Source organism: Anoplolepis gracilipes, chromosome 7 (genome assembly GCF_047496725.1).
Source record: "Anoplolepis gracilipes chromosome 7, ASM4749672v1, whole genome shotgun sequence".
Classification (NCBI taxonomy): Eukaryota; Metazoa; Arthropoda; class Insecta; order Hymenoptera; family Formicidae; genus Anoplolepis; species Anoplolepis gracilipes.
This window is the reverse complement of record NC_132976.1, coordinates 4,982,501-5,001,367: the sequence shown is the minus strand read 5'-3', so window position 1 is coordinate 5,001,367 and position 18,867 is coordinate 4,982,501. Positions and strand designations below refer to the sequence as shown.

General features: G+C 31.1%; 2 protein-coding genes across 14 annotated transcripts in view; one reads left to right on the top strand and one right to left on the bottom strand.

Moving 5' to 3' along the window:
* Window positions 1–18,867, top strand: part of LOC140667432 (kin of IRRE-like protein 3) — a 160,277-nt gene that overhangs the window by 139,474 nt on the left and 1,936 nt on the right. For 4 of the 8 annotated variants that reach the window (XM_072895370.1, XM_072895369.1, XM_072895371.1 and 1 more), the window contains 8 exons: window positions 7,453–7,722; window positions 8,018–8,126; window positions 8,839–9,025; window positions 11,483–11,621; window positions 13,363–13,550; window positions 14,587–14,720; window positions 15,176–15,398; window positions 16,532–18,867. The exon at window positions 16,532–18,867 is cut by the window's right edge and continues 159 nt beyond it. In XM_072895370.1, the coding sequence (XP_072751471.1) occupies window positions 7,453–7,722; window positions 8,018–8,126; window positions 8,839–9,025; window positions 11,483–11,621; window positions 13,363–13,550; window positions 14,587–14,720; window positions 15,176–15,398; window positions 16,532–16,657 (1,376 nt within the window). In that variant the 3' untranslated portion in view covers window positions 16,658–18,867. Of the gene's footprint in view, window positions 1–7,452; window positions 7,723–8,017; window positions 8,127–8,838; window positions 9,026–11,482; window positions 11,622–13,362; window positions 13,551–14,586; window positions 14,721–15,175; window positions 15,399–16,081 lie in introns of all 8 variants that reach the window. The other 4 variants (XM_072895374.1, XM_072895376.1, XM_072895375.1 and 1 more) reach the window with 4 other exon arrangements.
* LOC140667737 (ester hydrolase C11orf54-like) lies at window positions 2,683–6,190 on the bottom strand. Of its 6 annotated transcripts, none has more exons than XR_012047070.1 (7): window positions 6,063–6,190; window positions 5,179–5,291; window positions 5,003–5,104; window positions 4,750–4,928; window positions 4,287–4,496; window positions 4,154–4,216; window positions 2,683–3,279 (listed from the first exon to the last, which is right to left on the bottom strand). XR_012047070.1 is itself a non-coding variant. In XM_072895920.1 (7 exons), the coding sequence occupies exons 2-5, from the start codon at window positions 5,244–5,246 to the stop codon at window positions 4,482–4,484; spliced, it is 351 nt and encodes a 116-aa protein (XP_072752021.1). In that variant the 5' UTR covers window positions 5,247–5,291; window positions 6,063–6,190; the 3' UTR covers window positions 2,683–3,279; window positions 4,154–4,216; window positions 4,287–4,481. The 6 variants fall into 6 exon arrangements, 5 of the variants coding, with proteins under 5 accessions (XP_072752021.1, XP_072752024.1, XP_072752025.1 ...); XM_072895920.1 differs by having other exon boundaries at window positions 5,192–5,291; XM_072895923.1 differs by having other exon boundaries at window positions 4,304–4,496; window positions 5,192–5,291.

Genomic DNA, 18,867 nt, shown 5'->3' with positions numbered 1-18,867 from the left:
ACTTCATTTCCATAAACATTCGATAAACATTTGATTTTTACCGCACTGTCTAATTTAATGAGCGAAAATAACGGTATGAATAATAAAAATAGAAAAAAAAAAATTCCAAAATTTTAATTTTTTAATGGATAAGGATGGATAAAATATGTTTTTTTTATATAGGACATATATTTAATTGTTTTTAAACAAAAAAAAAATTCTTTCCTTTTTCTCGGTCCTTTTTTTCCCCTTGAATTCGATAAACTTGATAACTAATTGAAAATAATAAACTAAATAACCGCTAATATTTGTGCAAAATTAAATATTTAAATAGTAGCGATCATTTATTTTAAAATTCCGCAGCGATAATTTAATGATTAGATTATTTAATGAATTTATTTATAGTGGGATTTTACAAAAAATTCGAGGAAAGTTATGGTTTTTTGCAACTATTCAATAATCTAAAAAACGTTTTGATAATTATGTTTGGAAATGAGAATATTTCAAGACATGAATATTAATTTTAATGATTAATTTCATAAAAAAGTTTTCTAGAAAAGTTTTTCTTTTTTTTTTCTTCTTATACAAAAATTTTAGGAAAATTATATTTTTGTCAGCATACCTTTATAATATTTAATATTAACAGTATTTTTTATTTAATCTGAATATAATTCTAGAAACAAAAATCTTAAAAACAAAAAATTTATAGAAACAAGAAACCGAAATTTTAAACTTAATCTATATTGATTTGCATTTATTCGCGTTAGAATTATTTTTCTTGCTTCCTACGTACCTAGTTTTCATGAAAATGCAACGAGTATGGTTATGCCGGTCAATGTTTACTAAAGCTGCTAAATTAAATTATATTAAACAGATTACTAAATTCAAATTTGCATAATCGTGCAGGATGCAAGAGAAAAAGGTAGAAAAAAACGCGAATTTATACATGAATTTGTGTACAAATACATGGTTTTTTCATTATACAGAATTTTTATACATTTTCTTTAATATATAGAATGAGTTTTAATATATGGTTATTTTAAGATCTTTTCTCTTTGTTTTATTTTTGGAATATCTGATCCTTGTAGATTCAATTCAAATTCAATTATGATTGCTTGACAGTACTGGATATATAGTGCTGGTTCATTAATTTATATCATAATTTTTTTTATATCAAAACACTAATTAATAAATTATATTGTAATTGAACAGATATTAATCTTGAATTGAAAAGAAATTCAGAGAGAAATGTAATTGCACTTTGCTCAAATAACATATATACATATAAATATTAGAGTAGTTGAAATTTGTACATATTATATATTATATATTCATATATTACATATTTTCATGTATTATATATTAACATTTCCAAATTAAAAATAATGTGTAATTTAAGTTGAAATCAAAATAAGTATTGACTACAGTATAAGGCATTTTTTATAATAATATATATGATAGAGATAGAGCATTATGATAGATATGCGCCTTGATGTTGTAGACTCTAAAAATATATATCATATTATTAACTTTCAAAACGATGCGGATTAACTTAACTTTATGTTTTTAGTTCATCTCGTTGAATATATCATAATGTTATTCATTAAACGTAACGGCTTTTAACATTTTTAATGGCTGCAACGATGATCTATTACATGAATATGGAAAACGAAACCAGAAGTAAACGGGTTTGTTGATGAAAATTGGCTCTGGTTTATACAGGCGATAAATTAAATAAATATCGAGTAAATAAACAGAAATTACGTCATCATTCGGTGAATAGGATGCCGTAACTCTCTGTGCCAGTTTTCCATCAAAATCACCGAAATTACGGCTCGTGCATTATCAAAGAGGTCAAAATTACGCTCTGCAAATTAAAGAGAAAAGATTTATTCGTTGCATTATACGCCATAAAGAACGAAAAATCCATACGTGACGCACACAAGTGTACAAATGCAATGAAACAATATTAACCCATTCATTCATAATTTATTTTTTCCCATAAAACAAGTATAAAGTAGTGAGTATAATAAATAATTGCTCACCTATTAACAAAATCACATAACAAGCATCATAATAAATTACAATCTGATGAACGTAACGCGCACCCATCCTGCTTCGATTACAAATTAATATTAAAATAACTGTAACGGCAATAAGTTCTTATACTCGTATATTTCATGAAATTCATTCTTCACAAGGTGATTAATTAATTATTCAAAGAAGGTAATTACTGCATGACCCGAGCATGCGCTTTTTCCACCGTGTCCACCGGGTACCATCAGTTATACGCGAAACCAAAGTCAGCGCAGTATTTCTGGCTTGCTTTGCCCATCGGGAAAACAGTGCTACAACTGACCGCGTTCGCGTAATTTAATTTCTCCTTAAACTGAAACATCCATTTTGGCAACGACATATATATCTTTGTTTGATATAAATAATGAACGAGATGCTTTCTCGTTGAATGAACAGCTATATTTGAAAGAAGAAATGATGGATGGATAGGAAAAGAGATAGAATGATTTATTTAAATTCCAAGACATACAATTGTATAAAGATTGTTATATTAAAATCGTACAATATTGTATCATCAAACGCAAAATCAGTATCAGAAAAGTTCGAGAAAAAAACATATAAGTAACACAAAATATGTAATTACGTTTTAGATCAGTTATATATTTAAGTGTATAATTTTTCTATTTATTATTTCTGGTCAATCGAGAGATGGGTATCGAAATTATTATTATTGCGAGATTTGATACATATATACATATATATAATACTAAATTAAAATGTCATTTTTTAAAATATCGAGCAACAAACTCTTCTGAATCTTGATTTTAATTATGAGCTTGTTAATAAGAGCAGTTTAATCTGAAAACTTTATACCGCGGACCGCGTTTGTTTTCTGTACCTAATGTTTATCTTTCACGGTCTCCCGCACACTGCGACTGGTGATTCTAGTGATGATTAAAACCGGTAACGATGATGGGACCCGTTTTCTCCACCGCATTTATGTTAAATTCCTCTTGTTTACCAAGAGACATGAATATGAAAGAGCTTTTCTGGGATAATTATACGTAATTTCCACGTTGCTCTTATTAAAATTGTTACAGTTTTACTCTCACTTTTTATTTTGATCCGTCAAAGATGGATGACCAACGTATTTTTGAAGCAGCAGTTCAGCATAGTATTATCATATTAATATCATTAGTGATAATATCCGCGCAAATTATTTGATGATTAAATCATAATTTTGTACAAATATTCTTAAAGTTTTGTTCCTCTTCGTTTCTAATTCTAAAAATGAAAACATATATGCATAAAAGATATACACTGAGAAAATTTAAAGTCAATAATAATAAACGGAATTTACGGAATTTATTGGTAAAGACTAGAGATAATAATGAACTCGTTGCTGCGTTAACACATCAAATGCTCAACAACAAAGCGTAAGACGAAAACCAAAATGCCAATATCAGTATTCAACTGCACGAATTTTATGCTTCTCATCAACTCTTTAATTATGACATAATTAAAGAATTCAATGTCAAAACGTCCTGTAAATTCTGTTTTTATCTATACATTTTAATTTGATTAAATATAGTATTTAGCTGTCAATACAAGACAACAATTATTTGTTTTTCGTATTTGGCCATATTTAAACATTATTTTTGAATGTTGAAGAGCTTGTTTAATACATTTATTTATTTTAATTATCCTTTATCAACAAGAATAAAAAATTGTAATATTGTATATATAAATATTTAAGAAAAATCGCGATAACATATAATTTTGTCAAAATTTCAAGTATTTAATGAAAATAATAGTAACAGTAATAATAAAAGCAAATTAAAGTATAATATTTTTCAGAAGTCTAATAACTACTTATAATGTTATAAAGTGCGCTGAATAAAATTAACTGGTGTCTTATATTTATTGTTGTGTAAATATTTCTTTTAAGTTTATAATTGCATTTATTTAAAATTAGTATAAAATTGAATTAATTTTGTTAGATTTGGACTGCGTGTATTGTTTTAATGAATGAAAGCACAAAGTATTTCGACAAAAAATACATATTTTTCATTTTTAATTGTTCTATATTATATTTAAATTTCTTTAAAGGAGATAAGCTTTTTTTATTTTAAGTAAATACATATTCTATATTTTTTACCGACATAATATCCAGTAGCTTTAAATGTTTTTTGAAGTTCAATTTGCATCGACAGTATAAATCCTGTGAAACATTACCAAAATGCTGAATGTTATTGACTTTAAAATGATATTAAATTAAAATAACATGCTACCTGAAGGAGAAGAATACATTGAATTTGAACGGTGTGTTTCAGCACGCACTTTTAGAACAGATTGCACTGGTGAACCTTGGCAAAGAAAAAAAGATCCCTGCATGTTGCATTGGTGCTCATATTCAATCAATATTTCTTCCACTTTACATCTTTGTGTGCTCGTATATGTAATACAACTTTTATTATAGATTTTTCCTACTTGATTGATTTCTGAAAAAATTTCGTTCATAACAAGCTGTACAGCAATAGAAAGTAAAGTAAAAATTAATAAAATAATTAATTAATAGAAGGCAAATTAAAAAATACAAAGTAATAAAATGATAAATAATATATAATAATAAAAGCAAAATTAGGATGATTATAATTAATAAATTTAATTTATATAATTAAAGAAGAATAGTAAAGTGTACATTTTAATGGCATATACATATTATGCTTTGTGTGAATCGGCAATGATACATACTTCGTATAATTCTCCAGTTGAAGTTTGAAGAACACCATTACCGAAAATGAAAAGATTACTATAATCGCGATTAAATAATTGTAAAATCTTTGGAATGTCATATTTTTTGTTCATTCTCGGATGTGATATCAAGTATGACAAATCACCGATGTCTATAAATGCCGTTTCGCCACCTGATCCTGCAAATATTGACGCTGTCAGCACAATAATGAATTATATATACTAAATTAAAAGCGCTAAGTAGATCTCTTACCTGGTGCAACAAGGTTGAATGGTTCCCGAGACCATAGATCAGGATATTTGTCCCATTTAACTTCAGCAGTCTCAAAATGTTGTTTCAATCCATCTTCTAAAACTGTTATTATTTATTTGTGTTATATATTTTTTGAACATGATTGTATTCCAGGATAAAGTTCCAAGTGTATATACTTGTTATATTTACTATTTGCGAGTACGTCCTTTTCAGGATTAAGAAGGCTCATCTGTCTAACTGGCATTTGGTTTAGAATATTATCATTTGCACTCTATTCCATAATGCACAACTTGTATAAATCACATAGGTTATAAACAGCAGCAAATTGAAAAAAATACAAAATATTTTATATTAAAATTTTGTAATATGACACTGCACAATACATTTCAAAGCAGAAGAAACCATACGATATTATTATTATAACAAAACATTATTGTTATAGCAATATTATTATTTGCAAATATTTTTATTATATCGTGTAACAGTAATAATACTAATGGAATTTAATATATAAGATATCCTAAATTTTAGTGATTTATTAGAAGTAACGAATCTAAAAATTAGGCTTCCTTGATATCGAGCAATAATTACAAATTGATTTTTAAGATTATGTTTTATAATGAACATATTATTCGTGAATATCGATCTTATTATCATAATTTTATCATCTTTTTATTATGTTACTATTTTATAGTTCTATTTTAGCTAAAAACCAATTTGAATTTTTAAAAAATATAAATTGCGGTTTGAAAACACGAAAAAGTTTCGACGAATATTTTTGTATAGTCATTTATAAGCAACAAGTTTTTTTTTTTGCATTGTTATTATTCTTTTGTATATTTATCTTTTTTAGGAGCGTATGTGATTCTTGCATATAAATAAGAGGGTTCTAGAACTGACGAATAAGAAGATATCTTTTGATATCTATAGGATATATTCGAAATTTATTTTTAGTATCATAAAAATGTGTCACTTCTTATTAAAAGAGTAGAATATATAATAAGAATATGTCTAAACTAATAATATATATATCGATGTGTATTATGTAATTTAGACTTACTTAAATTTTGATAAGCACAATCAAAAATATGTTTCTCCTTTGATCGCACGAACGTAAATGACACGAAACGTTTTCAGAAGGAGATTTTCTTAAGACGAAAAGATACAAATTAAAGCGCGCTTATCACAATAACAAGTCAATATTATTGTGTGAGATTCTAAAAATGTTTTTATCAGTATTCTTAGGAGAATTTTAATAAAATTTAATAAAGATGTACATGTTTCATGGTAGTAAGGAAAAATATTTTAAATTTGTTAATTTTATTCAACATAAAAGTAACTTAACTTTAAATAAAGTAATATTTACATATAAGGTGTTGCCTCAGAACAATTTATACATTTGATTTATCTAATTTCTTTTAGTTTTGTAAATTCTCTTTAGAATTTTATTGCAATGACGTAAAGTAGAGAATATTATCACAGTAACATAAATAGAGTAACGATATTCTAAGACGTTTTCTGGTGTTATATAATTCTTCAATGTAAACTATATTAAAAATATTTTTAATGTAATTGTAATTACATTAATGTAAGTGATAATTTTTTATTTTTAGAATCTTATTATTTTTCTACAATAATAACTGTACACAATGTAATTTTTCCGTACTTTGTCTATTATTTGCTAAATCATAAGTGGAAAACAATTTTATTATAATAATATAATTAAACATTTTCTAATAAAATTAAAGCAAGAGAATAAATTTTTATATATTTTATGTATTTAAATGTAAACGATACAACGAATACAATAATTTTGACGAGGCACTTTTGAATTGAAAATTGAGTTATACACTTTTGCATAATAACATTTTAAACATTGTATAATAAAAATTCATTATTAATACTTATATATTTTTTTAGGTTAATGCAATACAATAATTAATACAGCACAATAACATTCATTGCAGCAACTTTTTTATTATAACATTATATATGTATACATATTTTTAACTAATCATTATTAATTATTTGTAGTTTTATTTATCTCAACCACATCTTTGTAATTAAATTTAAGCGCAAATGAAAATAACATTACGATTCCATCATTAATCGATATTTAAAGAAATAATAGTAGCGGAAATAAAAAATAGAGAAATAATAAATAAAAATTACTCAATTTAAAATAAACTTGTTTCGAAAAATTTTATTTTTATAATATATGAAGATATATTATGTGTATCAGTTCCTAGATTTGAATGAAAGAAGATCTTGTTTGCTGGATTCTATGGACATCTGCGTTTGACATTGAACACATAATAATCGAGAGAGGGAGAGAGAGAGAAACATGTGTCATGATATACATATAATATATTGATATATAGATACTCTCTCGTGTGTGCGAGACGATTAGGGTGATCTCGTGATTAACTGCACATTTCGCATGAATTTAGACGCGCCGGAGACGAGATTAGTCGGCGTCCCAACCGGCCAACTCGAGGAAGGTCGCGATCAACTGGAAATCCGATGTCTCGCCGATGCTAATCCACCGGCTTCGATACTTTGGAGGAAAACGAAGAGTCCCGGTGTGACCGAGGTAGCGAGTATCGGGGAGACTCTGATGTTCTCCCCAATTTACAGAAATCACGCCGCTGTTTACCTCTGCGAGGCGTCGAACACCGAGGGGGAGAGCAGTCCGATTTCGGTCCAAGTGTCCGTAAATTGTACGTATGCTGTGTGCTGTGTGTTGCTTTCCCGTCACTCTAATTTGTCATCTTTATTTGATTTGCATTCTAAAATTTTTCTCGTAGTTATTGGTAATTTATGTGATGCTGGAATTTCCTTATTGCTCTGATTTTTCATAAAATGTAATTTATTTCTGTATCTTATTGTTACATTATTGCGTGTATGTATATCAATGTAATTTTTAAAAAATACAGAATTAAAGTTACTAGAAACTACATTGAAAACATTTTTTATTCATAACTTTATTTCTCAGAATGAGTTGGTTTGTCACAGATCCACCGATGATCAGCGCAGTCGGCCCAGATCGACTGACAACTGCATTGTTGTATTCTGGTGCGTCATTCGAATGTCACGCAGATGCGATGCCACCGGCTGAATATAGGTGATTAAATTAATTACTTGATTTTTTATTTTTCTAGATTTATGCACATTTACACGCGCATCGGTAATCTAATTTAATTATTTGAATGCATTGTGATTTTTTCGTATAAAGGATATTACTTGAAATAGTATGTTTGCTATTGACACACCGAATTATGAATATATATTATTGTTTATTTTATATTAGAGAAATATGTACGGATATAATATTTTGTGTCATTAATTGTTATGCAGAATTTTAATTTCTAACAATTTTGATTCGTTTCTTTTTTTTTTTTTATTAGAGAATAAAATAGATCTCATAGCTTTGAGATTTCTTATGAAGACTCTATTAATCTTCATTTTATATTCTATTATTTTTGGCACCCTTAAGCCGTACAGGTGGATCAACGTATTTATCAATGAGTAAAAATGTTTTAAAAAATCTGAAAAAATTTATATATTTTCTTTAATCCTTCTAAATCAAGACTAGAATAATAAATTTATAAACTAATTTGCTTAAATAGTTTGTTTTACAACCATTCGTTTTCGAGGAATTGATACTATTAGAGATTGTATAAACAAAAATGATCCATCAGTATGGAGTAAGGATTAATTCTTTTCTTACATTTTTTTCTCATCTTTTTGTTATCATATATATTTCTACCGTGGCAAATTCAGATCTCAGAGTACCTTTAATCTGTAAATTTCTCCGTGCGGTCGCGCGTGTGCAGATGGGCGCAGATATTCACGGACGGCCGCATGCCGTTGGAATGCGGAACGGGGCAGCGATTGATCCTGACGAACGTGACGTACGAGCAACAGGGTCAATATATATGTCTCGCATCCAACAAGATCAATGGCAACATCAGAGAAGTTAAAAGTGACCCTGTGTCCCTGCAAGTAGTCGGCGCTCCACGGGTAAGATGACGCGTCGTCAGAAACGTGCGCGGCGGAACGTTTTGAGAAAGTTTTGCTGCAAATCAGAATTACCGAGGGGGGGGGAGGGGGGACCGACATCGACGAATAACCGTTTCTGGCGGATCTGTCACGAAAAAATATCGCCTTTGTTACTTTGCGGAATCCTGAATCATCGAATATCTCTCGCGCGTATGCGTTGAAACGGGATGCCCGCGAATACAATACTTTGCTTTCAACTTTGAAAATTTTCCAGATGCAATATCGGTGAAGAGAATTAATAGGATGTAGTTTGCATAACGAGACAGAAACGATGTTGCATTTTGCTTCATTATCTCGTGTAGAGAAACAATGTACATATAATACCAAGATAAACTTGCGCGAGTGCGTAAACGGCAACAACTTTGCTCTAAAAGAAGATTATATAATATAAAGTAATCGATTATAGATTTAAAGAGATGATTTGATAACCAAATTAAAATTAATTATATTAGAGCATTTTTATACATATATATGTCATTTTTATCAAAATTCAAATAAGTTAATGCATTTTACAACATTTTTTGTGATAGTAAAGTAAATTCTATGCATCGTCATTTTTAATAATTATGATAAAATTAAAATTTCTAATGATAATAAAATAAAATTTTTAATAATTAATTTGAAATTTTTTGTAATATATATTTATAATATATCTCAAGTACACACATACAAATGTGATTTCAAATTTCAATATTTTTAATGGCAGTATGCTTTGTAGTCTTTTTGTCGTCAACAATAATAACTCGTCATCAGGTTTTATTGTGCCTTGTACACGATATTAAAAATCGATACTTTCATTAATTTGTAACGAACACCAAATTGTTTCTCTCAAAAAATGTCGATGTTATGTAGATCTGCAAATCTGCTTTTGTTCTATTCAAATGCATGAAAATACTATAATAACAATTAATTGGAAAGATTCACTTCAATGCTTTCGCATATAACAATCTATTATATAAATACCCGTGCATAATCGTTGTAACGAATTTTTAAACGAATTTCCACTGTGCTTAATTCATCAGAACATATTCGGCAATAATAGGTTCTTTATTTATCTTTAGAGCAAATAAAACGCGAATAAATCTCTAAATACTATAAAAGTAACATATACAGGCAAATATTGAGTTATATATTGCAATTATTGTGATATTATGATGTTTTGCAATTCGACTCTGTTTGGCGACCAATAGTTAATTATTCAATTAATAATACCGATAACGGAAGTGAAAAGACCTTGATATACAGCAATATTTCTTTTTTTTCTCTTTATTCAATTTGTTCGCTGGCAGATCACACGCGACTTAATGCAGGTCACTGGCTACGCAAAGGTTTGATTTCCGTTTGATTTAATACGAAACCTTTTCATCTGTTCAGCAATGCTATTAATGTCGATATCTCATCCAAATTGATTTTGGCGCTGCACATACGGCTTATATGGTTATATTACATCTCGAAAGTCGAATATCATGTAAAGGAACAATCAAAATTTTTATTATACGATTTATTTCATACTTGAAAATCAACTTGACACGTTGATATGCACACGACCTAATTAAATCAACGATTTTAATTATGTACGTAAGTGCCATATAATTTCGCTGTTATAAATGTTGCGAAAATGATTTATATATATATATATATATATATATATATATATATTTGTGCCTGCGTACATTTCAATGCGAGATTGATAAAACAGAGAATTTTAAAATGCGATACAGCAGAGATGAATACAAATTATTTCGGCGAATTATCTACAATTTGAAGAAACGTGTTTGCATTGTAATATTTTTATTTCGCAATAAACACGGCTCAATATCACATTGAATTGAGCTACATAATACGCGCATCATAAATCATAGATATCTTTTCGCGATGGAAAATTGTACTCACAGCGGGACCCCCTGTCAATGAATGAAATATCATTTCGCTTTGATATCGAATGCTTAGTCATTCGTACCTAAATTAAGTCGTAATTTTCATCAAGTCACTACCATTTTTCCTGATAATGTCTCTTTCACGAAGGTTGCGATATATTGGCAGATAAAAAAAATTGCGGCTATTTCCAGTATTTCAATTTTCATCATAAACATTTCCGCACCATTGATTAATCGCCACTATGTATTTGTCAACGTATCGACCGTTTGTATAAAATATATTACGTTTTTATGTTGAATTTTCGCTTGCAATCATAAGCCATTATTTATTTTTTATTAATATATCGTATTCCATAGAGCTTTGACATAATACATGAGTTAAACTACGGTTGAAAAAACGGCACATTGTGAAATCGCTTATCAGAAAGCAATTCGTAGCGTTTGCGCTCATCGTTTGATGAAAGGGATGGAAAGGAAGAGGGTAGGAGGAGGGCGGTAGCAACGAACTTTCCATTCAAAGGATGTTAAACATGTGTCGCAGGTGGTGAAGCCGGCCATCACCGAGAAGTTCGTCGTCGTTACGACGGAGGGTAGCCCAGCCAGATTAGAGATCAGACTGTGCTCCGACCCGAAGCCACGACTCGTGGCCTGGGAATGGGGTAGCACCAGACTGCACGCCGGTTAGAGACTGTTTGCCTTAAACTATCAGAAGAAGTACTCGATTGCGTCTTTGGTCTTTTCTCTCTCTTTCTCTCTCTCTCTCTCTTTTCTTTGCGTATTCTGTTCAAGAACGTTGTGCATCGAGAGACAATAAAATAACGTAGATAACGTAGAGAAAGAAGCAAATAATAGAGAGAACTTCTTCTATTACTTTAAAGTATATACGCGGATACGTAATGTTTAATTTAGAAAATTTAAAGGTTCAATTTGAAGTTTATATTTTTACTTCAACTTTATCTCATTGTTACATATATTATTATTGATAGCACACCTTAATATTATTATCAATTTTTATTATATTTGAAGTTATTTTTTATCAGAATTTTTATACGTAAAAAAGGAGTCTGTCAAAGATATAGTTTATGAACTGAAATTTTTTTAAAAAGATACATAAAGAATTGTGATAAATTGCTATATTAGATCCATATTAAAAGTAGGATTGTAAAGGATTAATTTATGTAAAATTAAGAAATAACATTATACAAAAGTTATTGTAAATGCGATAGATTCGTTCGCATTGTATTCGAGTAAAAAAACATTATTCGGATAGGATCAATGAATTAATAGGTCGATCAGTAGATACTTAAGGGAACTTAAAATAATATTGATCTCCTGGCTGCTTTGTTTTACTATTCTATGTTCTACAATAGCGCAGTAGATTGCTCACCACGCGAGCCAGCCGCAAATGATAGCCACGCTCTTTATCTTTGTAAACGTCTCGGTAAACACAAACCACACATGAGCAGCGTATGTACGGAAGAGATACCACTTTTGAGGCACGTTGTTGGCGTGTAAAATTATTACAACCGCGACGACGAGCTGACTCGATTTTACTTTGTTTCGCTTTGACTTTCATCCCTCGGCTATCACGCAACTTTGCTCCGCAATTCTTCCTTCGTTATGCATTTCCACAAAACCCCCATCACCTTGTCTAACAAACCATTAACGTGTAAAACTTTTACTTTAGTTTTTCTTTCGAATATTACAAACAGTTGTGTGTTAATTATTATTAATGTTTTCTTCTCTCATCCACTTTTGCGAAACTATAAATACCGTTAAACTTTCCTTCATTTTCATTGAACCAGCGAAAAAAATCACTCGAGCTTTTCTCCGGGATTGCCTCTTCGTACACATTTTTTTTTCCTTGTGCTTCTCGGTATAATTGGCACTTCACCGTGGGTACCTTATCGACGATCCCACCGTTGCCGTTGCACAGTCGCAATTACTTCCTAGTTAATTGATTATTCGCCCGTAACACGAGCTACGAGATCGTTTCGGTCTTGAGACATCCGTTCAATTTCCGCAAGACCCAAATCGATGTACTCTACTCGCGCCATGAATTTTTTTCCGCCCGTCGTTACTCGAGATACCGGATGATTAATTAATCTCTGTTGACACGGGTTCTTCGCGCCGGGATAATTACCTACACTACCGTGAAGAGTATATAATATTTAAGAACCTTTATTATCTCGTGTATATTTTTTATTTTTTTTTTTTTATTAATATTATTTATTATTCTTTACTTTTTTTTTTAATGATAACGCTTCGTTAATTTGATTTTTATTACTCATTAATTTTCTATTATTTTTTATATGTATTAATTAAGTGTCTATTATTTTGCGAAATTTTATTTCAGTTGTTCGTAGAAACGGAAGAATACAAATTGTCGAGAGATGCATGGGTTCGTTCTATTATCGACAGGTGAAGTTCTGGAACCGCGTTATCGTGCTCTTGATCTGGAGCCGCTGGCTTCAGAGGATTGTTACATAGCGATCTTAGAGTTGACAAGTACGGTAAAAGAGGATCAAAGGCTATATCACGTTATCGTGGAGAACGATCGTGGCAGTGACAGACGAGCGCTTATGCTGAAAGTCGATGAGCCTGGCCAGGTAAACGTTACATACGCATATACGTACGCACACAATTGTAATATTTTACGAGTTACAAACTATTTTTAAAAGACATCTTTTAACATTGTCTCAAAGACAAACTCTTTTCGTAAACAAAATAGAAAATATATACAGGAGTTTTTTATCTTGAGACATTTAAATATCTGAAAAAAATACGTATCGTACGAAAAAATGTTTGAGACAAAAGTTATATGGTTTCGAGGGGGCCATAAGATGGTACCATTAGTTTGACCTTGAATAATCGCTTGAAGGTCATGTAAAGGTCGTCTTGAATTTTTTAAATAGGACACCCTATATATTTCTGCACCCTATATATTCTTGTAGCTTACCTCGAGAGCTTTCCAAAACACTATGATAAAGTATTTTTTCACTAATAACTTTTCGAGTTATAAGACTTAAAAGTTTCAGCATTTTGACATAAAATACAAAATATCTCATAAAATATTTGTTTTTCGATAATCTTACCCTAATACTTTTATGCATAGAATAATGAGACAAATCAATTGGTGTAAGAAAACTGCATCGTTATGTTTAAAAAAAAAGTATGTAGTTGCATGTTGCAAATTGCATACTTTTTTTTAAAGATAACGATGCAGTTTCCTTACACCAATTGATTTGTCTCATTATTCTATGCATAAAAGTATTAGGGTAAGATTATCGAAAAACAAATATTTTAAAAGATATTTTGTATTTTATGTCAAAATTTAAATGTCTCAAGATAAAAAACTCACCCTGTATGTGTACCTATATATATTAATAAAATTTTCGTTGAAATTAATTTACATTAATGTTATTATAATTTACATTAAAATTCTCACGAAGTAAAATATAAAAAGAATGTAAATTTACATTATTATTTATACAATTAATATTTATACGTATAATACACAAAGAATTCTAAATAATATTTATAATTTTTATAAATCATGTACTATGTGTGTAATGTGTTATCTGTTATACGAACGACCGCGCGAAATATTTCTCGGCGCACATAGAATATTCTTCTCTGCCGCAGATTCCGCTCGTTATCGGCGCAGTAGCTGGATTCACAGTGCTCTCGGTGCTGATAATGGGATTCGTTTGTTTCCTACGTTCGGATAGATGCTGCGTAGCCAGAAACACAGTACCGGCATTGCAGCAAGTGCATTGGTAAGCACGCGATATTGCACTGCCCGATGATTTATAGACAAGTAGGCGCCGCCGTGGATCACGCGCGATGCTCCAATATTGTATACATTTGAACAGAACTACGCTAGAGAGTGTATCTACGAATTTGCATATGCAATGATACGAGATTTTTACTGCAAAAATACATGTATTCTTCAAACGGACGGGGAAATTTTTCTGAGTCTTATATCTCTCGGTCTGCAAGAGAAAAAAATAGTTTTAGGAACAAGAAAAGATTTGTGGAAGCATTTTGTTAATTCTACTTTTATAAATTTTGACGATTTAAATTTCTTTTCGAGTTAAATGAGCCTTAGAGAAAAACTCCTTTAAAAGAATTATGTGAAAAGCATTTTCTCGCGTGTATCGCACGGGGGCGTACACAACAAAGCATCTCTAAATGAAACGTAACTAGAATAATATATCCGCCGTTTCTGTAGTACAAAGGCTTCCAACGCTATGATAGAGGATCCACGTTTGGCAGTGGATACGATGGAACGTACGAGTCAGCACTTCGTTCCAGAGAAACGAGCCAATCACGTTCTCAAACCCGTCCCATCGCAGCAATACCAGCAAGAATGTTATCAGCACGACCAACATCAACAGCAACATTATCAGAGGCATCATCATCATGGGCAGCCTCACGGACAATACACATTGCAGGTCAGATAAGTTGCAAATAAGATAAAAAGAAAAAACGAACTACTCTCGCATAATTAAAATCCGACGGGTTTTTCGCGTTACTTTTTCCCCTATTCTTTCTCTCTCTCTCTCTCTCTCTCTTTATTTAATTATTTGTCACACTGTTGCTTCCAAATTGCACATAAAGTTTGCAGCAAGTTTCCGACACGATTCCTTTAAACATGTTCGAAATTAGTTACTGTAATTTTAGTTTTTGCAATCGTGGAGTTTTGCACGGCAAGATACTGTATTTTAATTTTTCAATGCAATATTATACTACATTTTGTATTATTATTTTCTGTGTATTGTTTCATCATACAATTAGAAAGCATACAATTACGATGGCAGCAAGATTATCGTGAATGAAAGTTATACTGAAAGTAAAGGAAAAGATGAATTTTTTTGTGATAAAAAAACTGATTTTATAAGATGTCATAATTGTTAGTGTACTACTCTGTAATGAAATAATCTCTCAAATAGCTTTAAGTAATAAAAAAATGTATTTTTTTTTATTTGTCTGTATAAAAGTATAACATTTATATTTATTTAATTTATTTACATTTATATTTGTATTCATAAGTCTCTTTTTTATGCAAAACTCTACTCGCTCTCGTTAATGTACATTAATCTTACCACAGAATTCGTATTCTCCCTCGATTTTGCAGTGTCACCGACCAACACGTCACTAGTTCTTAGCTCTATTCCGCTTTAAACAAGATTCTTTTTCAACCGCTTGCTCACTTTGCACTTGCTCGAAAATAGCCACCTGACCAAAGCACGCGCGTTTAAATTTAATCGGTGCATTCGCGAAAGCGAAACTGCAAGTGCATGCAATTTGACCTGCAAAATAAGCCGTTCGGATTAAGCAGAGCGATTTAACTAACGTAATCAACGGATCGATATTAATATATAATAACTCGAATGTATATTTCTATCGGTTAATTCATCGAATTGTTTGTCGGTGACTACCGTATTAATTTTTCAATTATTTGCTTTCGGGGGCTCGTCAAGTAAAATGAGAGAAAATATAAAATTGACAATTTGTTTAAAGCATTGACGCGCCCCGTACGTATATGTCCATTAATTGAATCAATGAGCGAGCAATCTTGGCGCAGGAAAAATTCCTTCTACAGGACGAAGAACGGGACACGCTAAATCGGATTAAAAAAGGCAAGGAACGAGGAGCGCAAACTTTCCACCTTTTCTCCCGAAAAGATCTCGAAGGTTTTATATATAAATAAAAAAAAAAAAGAAATTGTATATTTGTTGTTCTCTCGCTCGATCAGACACGACCAACGTGGAAAATGTAAAAATATAAACACACGTTATATACGCTTTAATGTACCAAACGCATTCTATTAGATCGTCCAAAAATTTGTTGGTTTACTTTTTGTTGAAGAAATGACACGCGTACGTCATCTTCGCTCGCGATTTTACGCGCGTGAAAGTTTATTACGATGTTACGATCGTTATATAATAACGTAATTAATACGATTATATTGAAACGACACTATCCATTAAAGAAGTTTTTAGACGATCCGACATTAAATTACGATACTTATGCAGCGACACGCGCTGCTCACGCAAGTATCGAACGTATCACGTTCTCCGATCGCGATAGTTGCTTGAGTGATTTATGCGCTCGGTAGGGTGCATTACGCATGCATTTGGTTGCATCTAGTTCCTGGGTGTCCCTCAACCAATTACCGCTGTGTCCTTGTTTGTAATTTAATTTAGATAGATGTACATAAGTAGAGCGTGTCGACGATAATGCTACCATCCTATCCTGCCGATTGAATGAACGCGCCCACGTGTTCCCATCTATACAGAGCGCATCGTATCTTATTTTTGTAAAAAAATCACCGAATTAAGCTGAATTGAACGGAATTCGTTTTGCTTGAGATTGAAATGCTTAATCTCTTGAACGCAATTCCTATCGATTCATCCGAGTTGGCTCATTTTTCGCGCGGATAGCTCACCTCGTGTTGTTTTGATTTCGCTTGCATCCAGAAAGGAGCGTATTCTCTGCAGCCGCGCGTCCTGCGGGATTCAAGAACGTAAGACTGAACTCGGCCGAGACCGCCGGAATTTACGCTTTAAGTAGCAGCACTTGACGACAGACGACCGATCGCGCAACGAGATCATCCAATCGTTTTGAAAACGTACAATAGTTGTAATTAATTATTACACAAAACTCGTTACTGCCGTATTCAATACTGCCATTTTGAAAAAGAAAAAGAGAAAATTATAAGCGCGATTAGCAAATATCAATATTACAAATGCATTTTTCTTATACACCTATTAATTAAATCAATGAGCGAGCAATCTTGGCGTAGGAAAAATTCCTTCTACAGGATGAGAAACGGAACACATTAAATCGGATTGAAAAAAAAAGATCAAGAAACTAGTCAAAGATTTTATATATAAATAAAATATTGTATTTGTGTGTTCCCGACACACGACCAACAGATGCAGATATATAATATGTATAATATACACGTTATACGCTTTAATGTAATACCAAACGCAATCTCTATTGGATTGTGTAAAAGTTTATTGCGCATTGAGATCGTCAAACGTTTTGAAAAATAACATAAGAAAATAATTGTAATTAAGTTGTAACGCAAAACTCAACTCATTACTGCCGTATTCAACTCAGTACTGCCCTTTTTGAAAAAAAAAAAAAAGTTGTTGGCGCGATTAGCAAAATATCATTACTACAAACATATTTTTCTTTTTATTTGATTGTTGACATCATATACTTTTAAATAACTAATAAATAAGCTAACAAATATTGTAAAGGAACTGTCATATTGAAAAATGTTTGTATGATAGGTATTAATTAGTTGAAACTATGCTCATTACAATTTAACGACGATATATTGCTATCTCATTAAATATATTATATAAGTGCATATGTACATATACATATACATATATCCGTTTAGATTACTATCCTGACGTACGAATCGTCGTCCAATCAATGAAAGTTTTGATGTTAACAGCGATGTAATCGCCCATCCTCACGTTCGGGATACATACAGTGTGCTTTTACATCGCTGTTGCAAACTGAGTAGCTTAAACAGCCGACAGCCGACAGTGATTTGATTCGCATTTGTATAGTAGTCGTATACGCGAATAATTTATCCGTTCGAGAGAGATTCTCGAAAAACGGGGAACCAAACTGTACAGATCGTTTCAGAGTGTGTCAACCAACGAGTGAGCATGCCGGAGTTGCATTTTGTATGTACCCTGCACATCTTACGAGATTATATGTACAGAGAAACCACCCACTGGTTACTTTCATCCCTATTTCAAATACGACGCACCATGTTGTTTGTCGTTACCTCGATCTTCCTGATAAGATTAGCTATATTGTATCTCCTGGTTGTTGCCATTGTCATTAATTAAGCCTGAAGCGAGTACCACCGACTTTGTAATCGAATTAATG

Coding starts and splice junctions, on each gene's coding strand:
- LOC140667737 (XM_072895920.1), bottom strand. CDS start 5,246: ATGCCAGTTAGACAGATGAGCCTTCTTAATCCTGAAAAGGACGTACTC. Junction 5,105..5,191: donor AAAGGACGTACTCGCAAATA/GTAAATATAACA, acceptor AAATAATAACAG/TTTTAGAAGATGGATTGAAA. Junction 4,929..5,002: donor ATTCAACCTTGTTGCACCAG/GTAAGAGATCTA, acceptor CAATATTTGCAG/GATCAGGTGGCGAAACGGCA.